At 41.3% G+C, this 8030-nt stretch overlaps 1 protein-coding gene across 1 annotated transcript; it reads left to right on the top strand.

Annotated features, from left to right (window-relative positions):
- The first annotated feature begins 330 nt into the window (after nt 1–330).
- Nucleotides 331–1675, top strand: LOC146300744 (free fatty acid receptor 2-like). The gene has a single exon (XM_084669532.1). The coding sequence runs from the start codon at nt 566–568 to the stop codon at nt 1526–1528; it is 963 nt and encodes a 320-aa protein (XP_084525658.1). The 5' UTR covers nt 331–565; the 3' UTR covers nt 1529–1675.
- Nucleotides 1676–8030: the final 6355 nt, after the last annotated feature.

The following is an 8030-nucleotide window of genomic DNA, read 5'->3' as shown; positions in this document are numbered from 1 at the left end:
TGGTGATGAAGATATCAGTGAAACGTAAATACAAATTCTTTAACTATAGATAGTGTACAGTGCCCGTGATGAAATTGGTGGTACACACACACAGATTCCTGGAATTATAGATAAATAGTGCAGTGGTCGTGATGCAGCTGGTGATGACAGTTCTTCTCAGTGCCTTTGGTACCTATATTTCTCAGATCACAATTGAAATTCAAATAATAATAGTAATATAATAAAAATATTTATAAATTTAGTTGTGCATGAGTATCGACCATTGGGGTTTACCTCATGACTCAAGAGCCCAAGTAATGTATAGGCTTTTATACTGATTTGCTATATTTATATTTATTTAGTTCAGAACGTGAAGTCACAAATCTTTACAAAAATTGTTTTTAATCCAGCATAACCATGATACATAAATAAAGTATTTGTGTAGTAGTATTGATTGGCTTCATTTGCTAGCTTTTAACAATTTCGTCTCTTTGAGTTGTATTTGAAGGATTTCATGTAGTGACAGGGCCAACTGCTGTATCTGCTGTAACTTTCTCCTTTCTCTTGTCACAAAGTGACCGCAGCAATGATAACACCTGGTGTCAGCCTGGTGTCCAGTGGTGTCAGCCCAAACAACTCAGAGAACTTCTCCAGTGGTGTCATCCTGTTTGTCTACATTGTCACCTTCCTCATTGGGATACCTGCCAACATCCTGGCATTCTACACTTTCTGTCACAAAGTTTGCCATAAACCAGCCCCTATTGACATTCTACTCTTGAATCTCACCCTGTCTGACCTCTTATTTCTGACCTTCCTGCCATTTAAGATGAAAGAGGCCATGGACAACCAGGTATGGAACCTGCCACTGCCACTGTGTCCCATCACAGGGTTCATGTTTTTCACCACCATCTACACCAGCATCTTATTTCTGACTGGGATTAGCGTGGAGCGCTACTTGAGTGTGGCCTACCCTACTGTTTACAGAAAGCCAGGTCGGACGATCTACGCGGTGGTCGCCAGCGTGGCTTTCTGGATCCTCTCCGTATCTCACTGCAGCGTGGTCTTTGTAATGCACTACTCCAAAACCTCCAACACCAGCCAGGTACAAACAAAGTGCTATGAAGACTTCTCCCACAAGCAGCTGAGTGTCCTTCTCCCAGTGCGCCTGGAGATGTTCCTGGTCCTTTTCTGCTTACCCTTCATCATCTGCTGTTTCTGCTACATCAGCTTAATATACATCCTCTCTAGGAGGCCCAACATCAACCGGCGTCGGCGACTGCGTGCCATCGGCCTGGCGTTAGGCACCCTCCTGGTGTTTACCCTATGTTTTGGGCCCTATAACATGTCCCACATATATGGGTTTTGGTGGAAGATGAGTCCACCATGGCGGGTCAAGGCCACCCTGCTGAGCACCTTCAATGCTTGTCTGGACCCCATCATATTTTTTCTCTCTTCATCTGATGTGAGGAGCATGCTCAGGCATTGTCTGGAGAGTTTCAGGGCTGGTCTGCATAGGCAGGATCTTGATAACAAACTTGAGGGTTCCTAAGTATTTTTGATGACTAATGAAACTCTGTGTGAATGCAAAGTACATGATAATTAAAAACAGTTTTTGATTGTTATTAATTTTGCTGTATACAAATTATTCAGCAATTTGTTTAGGACTTTTAGAGAGATGCTGTGTACATAGACCTCAACCACCTGTGGAATATTGTTGTAGGTTTTTAAGTACCGTATTTCTTCAATTAAATGCAGTGGCGTTTATTACACAATGTTCTATTATGGTGCAGCGTTTATTCGAGGGCGGCGTTTATTCGAGAGTGGCGTTTATTCAAGGGCGCGTGTAATTAGTAAGAGAGATTTAGTGAATTGTAGCTGCAGTGCGCCATAGACAAACAAAAAAAGTGTTGTACCCTGTGTAGAAATCTGAAGCAGCATGCCAAAACTTTTTTACACATAAGCTTTCAAACAGAGTTCTGTGCAGAAAGCACTCACCAGCATTTTTTTGGGTGCTGCGTTTAATCGAGGGCGGCGTTCATTACACAATGTTCAATTTTGGTGCGGTGTTAATTCGAGGGCGGTGTTTATTTGAGGGCGGCGTTTACGTAATCGAAGAAATACGGTATATAGCATATTTTTTTCTGCACTATTGTAATTGGACATTGAAAACCTATGTCAGTATACATTTGATCAGATAGACGCGGGAATCATGTGATCTTGTAAATAATCCCCCCAAAATTGGGATTCTTTTACTATCAGATCTCAAATTTAAGCATTTCCAATGTCAATTGCTGATAGATTGTGTATGTATAAAAATCTAATAGTGTCATATCTTTTCATACATTTGAATTTGTAATTAATGTCTTCAATTGCACCAATGATTTACGGGTATTTACAATGCTTCTATTTACACTGTATTTACAAAGACTATAAAGTAATTGTAGGAAGTAAATATGTAGGTACGTGTAGATGCTGACAGACATGAATGCAAGTCAACATTCTCCAGTGAGTGGGAACCAAACAACAAGACAAGATTGATGATCACTCATTTGGAACGTGTGGTCAGATTGTTGTCAGCATAGCCGCTGATGCAGTTAGAATATAAGGGCTCTTTATTATCTTACTCTTCTTGATTCTCTGAATCAGTGGTAGGGTTTTGATATTAAAAAAACAACCGCCTTTGGTTACTTTTTACCGATCGACCGTTCCCTGTGTTCCTCCTGCACCATTGATTGTTGACTGACCTCCTTACGTGAGGATAATTGCGCTGGCTATGACAATGGTGACAACAGGGACTAACAGGGATTATTAGTCCTTGAGTAAGATAAATAAACTGGCCCCATTTCTTTGACTAGGACAGGAGAGGTTTAAGGTGGTTTTGAGGGTTTTTGGTATGCAAAAGATCCAACTGTGCATACAATCATAAACATAATAAAGAATAATAATAATGGAATATGACAAGTCTCAGTTCATAGCCGGGTATACACCGGCCGATGCAGTAAACATAGGGGGCTAGGCTAGCTTGCTTGCTACAATTTCAGTACAGTAATATCAAAAATTCTTGCTCAAAATTTCTCAACGTTGGTAAGATTATATTTACAAAATGCTACAAATAGTACTGTAATGGTAAATATTTCTTGTGAAAAGTAATCCCCTGAGCCCTATTTAGGATGGTTCGCGGATTAGAGCATGCTGCACAGTGTTGCGGCATCTTGCTTATTCTGCTGCTACGCAACTGGGAATTTGACCTTTCCAAGATGGCGGCCGCATTTCTCGTCCCCAGCAGCCAATGCGGCGTCTACTCTTTATTATGTCTATGCATACAACCATTCAGATCAGACCTGAGATTGTGCTAAATGAAACACAGACAACAAAAGGTTATTTGAAAAGTGCTTGGGATTGGCTGTCAATTGTACTTGTCTTTTGTATTGTTTTTGTCATTACATATTTAGCAATAAGGTACGAGAGGCAGAACTTTAACGTCAATAATGTAAAAATTATATTATAATGTAGAAATTATAAATAGTAAATAAATAGTAAGCTGCCTTTAAGCACAAAATAGTTATAGCCAACAAACGTTGTGTATTGCATTTCAGTTGCCGAGAAAAAATAGTCCCGTACGTGAGGTTGTTGCTATGCAACGGACAAACAGCATTGTGAACTTCACGTTTGTTAGCCTACCTAGATCTTGCACCATCTCATTCATTCTCAATGCTTGTTTTATAAAAGTTGCCTTTATACTAACAACGATAATGGGACAGTTTCAATAAAATAATATTTAATTTAAACATTAGGGCTAAACATTCTAAATCAATCATATGTTTCGTAGCCACTGGGTTGGTATATGCTAGCTAGCTAGCCTACATATACTGTAAACTAGTTATGAGTGACTTGGGACTGGATAGACTAACATTAGGCTGTTGTTAAGGTTAGCTTATGTTGATTGGGATACCTCCATTAATTGTGAATCCGTGGAAAACGTTGTTTTAAGAAGCCAAGACCAGGTCATCTAATTGCGTGGCTTCGAAGATAAAATTAAGTGGATATCTAGCGTTTCAGTAGCTAGACCAGCTAGTTAGCACTGATAGCACGGGACAGTGCAATATTATTGCTAAAAAATTAACCGAATGTTTCTAGTCTAGCAATAAACTGCTGAACACCAGTACCTGTAGACAGTCTAGTAGTCTGTAGACAGTTTCTTCGGCAACCTTTTAGTTTTTTTGAGTGCGTATTAATAGGCCTATGGAACGCTGCCCTTTTAAGGTAAATGTAAAAAGGCGTAGGCCTACTTTATCGCTCATGGTCATGGGTAAATACTCGATTCTGATTGGCTGCAGGGGTGTCCGTTCTCACGTGTTATTACACGGCTGTCCTTAATGCTATAGAATGCCCCATTCACTTGAATGGAGCTTCCCAACGTTCTGCGGTCAATTATTTTTTGATAACAGACCATTGCTATGAATAACTGACCGTGTCAAGGGAAGTGGATTTTTTGCCTCCACTGCGCGTCGGACGGTTTAGGCCTCCGCATCGTCCATTATCAGGTGATATTGGACATGTCGTCGGGCATTATCCCTTACATAATGCACACCCCAGAATTCCCTCTCAACCAATCAGAATGCTTGATTTCATCCACCAGTATTATAAAAATTGAATACAACATACACTCACAGAGAACAAAGAAACTCTACAAAAATCTATTCTGGAGGGTTTGTATCGACAATAACATGAATTGCCTTTACACGTGATAAAGAACCTGTTATTAGACACATGTTTAGGATTTGGATATCTTCATTAGCCTATGCTCTGACACAATGGTCTTTTATGCTGTAGTTCACTCATTTTCTGAAATAATTTTGGCAGGGGCGCATGAATGAAACACAATCACAATATGTTTTGTATTGACTTACTGACCTCCATCGATTCCTCAGTAAAACATCAGTGATCACTGATTTGATATTTGGCAGTGAAGAAGTATTGTATTTTTCATAGTAAACAGACCCATGTGTAAGATCTTCCATAGCCTGTTCCAGGTACCATCCATGCTATTGACATAATGTTGACTTAATATAATAGTATTTTCCATCCAACCAGGCAATCAGACCTGCTAATTGCTTGCAAGCTGCAAGCTATATTTATGTATTTATTTATCATTTTGATCCCTTGTGGTAAAGTGGGTAAGCTGATATCTCTTCTACAGTGCTTCCAGGAAGTCTGTGCAGCACTTCCATGACCCATTTCAGTATCTGGACTGACTGTCAGCGGTCCTACAGCACTTTTAGAGTTGATTTGGTGCCATACAAACTGACCTGTCATTGTAAAGTGTGTGAAAGCGTGTTGACGTCTTCCAGCCACAAGTATACCCGGAAGCGGACTGAGAGCAGCCACGTCAATTCCCAGAGGCCTGTCCTCTGTTTAAAGTTACGGGTGGTCGCCCCTGCTTTTTAGGTCTGCTTCCATTCTCTTCTTCTTCTCCTCTACTTAACCCCATAATTACATAATTAGATCTATTAACTGGGTGTAATTGTTTTTAAAAACTCCCTCATGTTGCAGCCACAATAATGGTTGATGTTGTTATAATCCAGAGTTGGTGTTCTCCAGAGATCAGGGGGCGACCACCCATGACCAGGTCGATTTTACTCACCCCGGAACACTTCCCCCATCAAACAATAGAGCTGTGTAAATGACAGACATCATTTACAATGCATTCTCCTTCAAACACAATATGAACACTGTAATACCTGAGTCATCCTGAGTCATATGGGTTTCTCCCACTCATGACTGACTGTGTATTTGACTGGGCCTTGGCCTCCAGCTGTTAGAGTCTGTATGGAGCCATAGTTCCATCCCATCCCTCAGCAGAACTCTGTGAGCTGTCTCACGTGGAGCCCACAGCTGTTAGGGAATAGCGTGTGTGTTTGTACGTGCCCCTATGAGTGAGTGTGGATTGTATGCAGTATTGTCAGTCACCCATAAAAGGACGTCTTGGCCTCTATGTACAGGTTTATGACCAAGGGTATAAACTGTATTATTCCTATGAATGGCCTGTGTCTTTTAACACTAATGACAACGATGAGTCATTACTCAGAGGAAAGGGTCTTGCCATGTGGGTCCTGTTTGAACATATCCCCACTGGACCAAACAATCAGACCATTAGGAGAAAACACATGCACATGTTTACTGGTGCAAGAGCTCAGCCCCTTGAGATAAGCAAGCACTAACTGGATGCACATCTTGAGTGCAGACCCCATGCCATTCAGTTTGAGAATGTAAAAGTCTAGCATTACAAAATGCAGCCCTGTGAAACAATAGTCTACTGGGGCTAAGTGTAGAAGAGGTGGTTTGGAACCATATTTGGAACTACACTCTACAGGTCTTCACACTAGAACGACTATTGAGTTATGCTAACAGGACAGATTTATATAGGTGAGGAACCCAGTTTTAATTTTTGTTTGGTCATGCAAAATGAGGCTACTGCCACCCTCATTCAATGATCCTGGGAACCTTTTTCACATGGCCACAACACACTCATACAAGCATACAGGAGTTCTTGCTCTTTATCATGATAAATGTTGTTTTTTTCCTGTCTAGAGGCACAACTTGAAAAAAGTAACAAATATGATTAAATGATATTTCCTTTTGCTCAAAACAGTCATCCAGACAATCATTGACCTTAGTTTGCACAGTCAACTGAGGTTGAGCTCCACTTCATACACCCAAAATAAAAACATTAAATCTGGGAAAACTGTGGCGGTCAATTGACAGTGACAAGCATGCCCCAAAAGAAAGGAAAACAAGCTAAAATGTTCCATATTTTTATACAGGGGTTGCATACAACTACACATTTAATTTTAGTTGAACTTTAAACAGAGATTCAAGATGAGTTGTAACTCAGACGCACACGCATCTTTCTTTTAAATCATATTATATTCCCATTCCTACACTGCCATTGTGTTTCTATGAAGACACGTTGTCCTTCAGGGCTAGAGTAGGTGTTCTCTATACAGTAGTCACACAGTGTTCTCAAAGACTGCTGTAACACACCATTCCGTTATTCAACCTACAGACTCAGCCAAGCTAAAAGCCTCTTAAGACAGTTGCATCATTCAGAGTAGATATCCTCATGGTGCATCTATTAACTGTCTCGCTACCACCATCTCATGGACAGCAGCCCATGTCTGTCCGGAGAAACCATGCCGTCCTGCCTTGGCCTGCGAAACATAACAGGAGTTAAAGATATTCCCGCTCCCTGCCGGCTGGCCGGGGGAATAGGTCGGCTCTGAGCTCAGCTGTGATGGATCTGGCAGAGGCAGCCATGGCGTTGGCTGCTGACGCACTCAAGACATTTGGCTGCAGCACTGCAGCCCACATGTGCCGTTCTGCAGCAACGATGGGGTCTCACACACAGAGGTAAAAGAAAGATGTTGAGAAAAAAAAGATCTATCCAATGGCAAGTGAGAGACAAAAAAATATTATTTTCTTTCTTTCCTTGACTGGGAACATTACTAGTTTTTGACAGTCTGGTAACAGCGGTGCATGCCTACTGTACTGTACTGTGCTGTTGCAGGCCCTTGTGTAGATGGTCTGAGACAAGGAACATGTTGGAGTCTGGCTCTCTGTGGACCACATCGTTTAGTCAGCAGCAAGTGGCTAAACAGCATGGTGTTACAGCATGTCATCTACACTGACTGATAGTTAGGCGTAGTTGCCTGTGCTGGGTTTGAAAGATGGAACACAAAGTTAAAACTAGGACCACCACCCCCCCCCCCCACACACACACACACACACACATACACACACACATACACACACCTTATAAGCTGCAGCAGTTCCCATGCTGTGATTTATTGGCTATCTTTAGCTTGATTTAAAGTTGGACTGTGCCTTGTGAGTTGAAGAGCTTCAAACTGCACGTCCATACGGAATGAGTCTAGACGCCTGATTTCACTGGTTTATACTGAGCTCGGTGTGTTTAGTAAATAAAAATGTCTACCATGACAACCCTCCACCCCTGACAGAGCCTGGAGAATAGCCCTCTTTTCTAATGTTCA

The sequence above is a fragment of the Hypomesus nipponensis genome, chromosome 2, assembly GCF_054491055.1.
Source record: "Hypomesus nipponensis isolate SF chromosome 2, ASM5449105v1, whole genome shotgun sequence".
NCBI classification, from domain to species: Eukaryota; Metazoa; Chordata; class Actinopteri; order Osmeriformes; family Osmeridae; genus Hypomesus; species Hypomesus nipponensis.
This window is presented reverse-complemented; position numbering and strand designations above follow the sequence as displayed.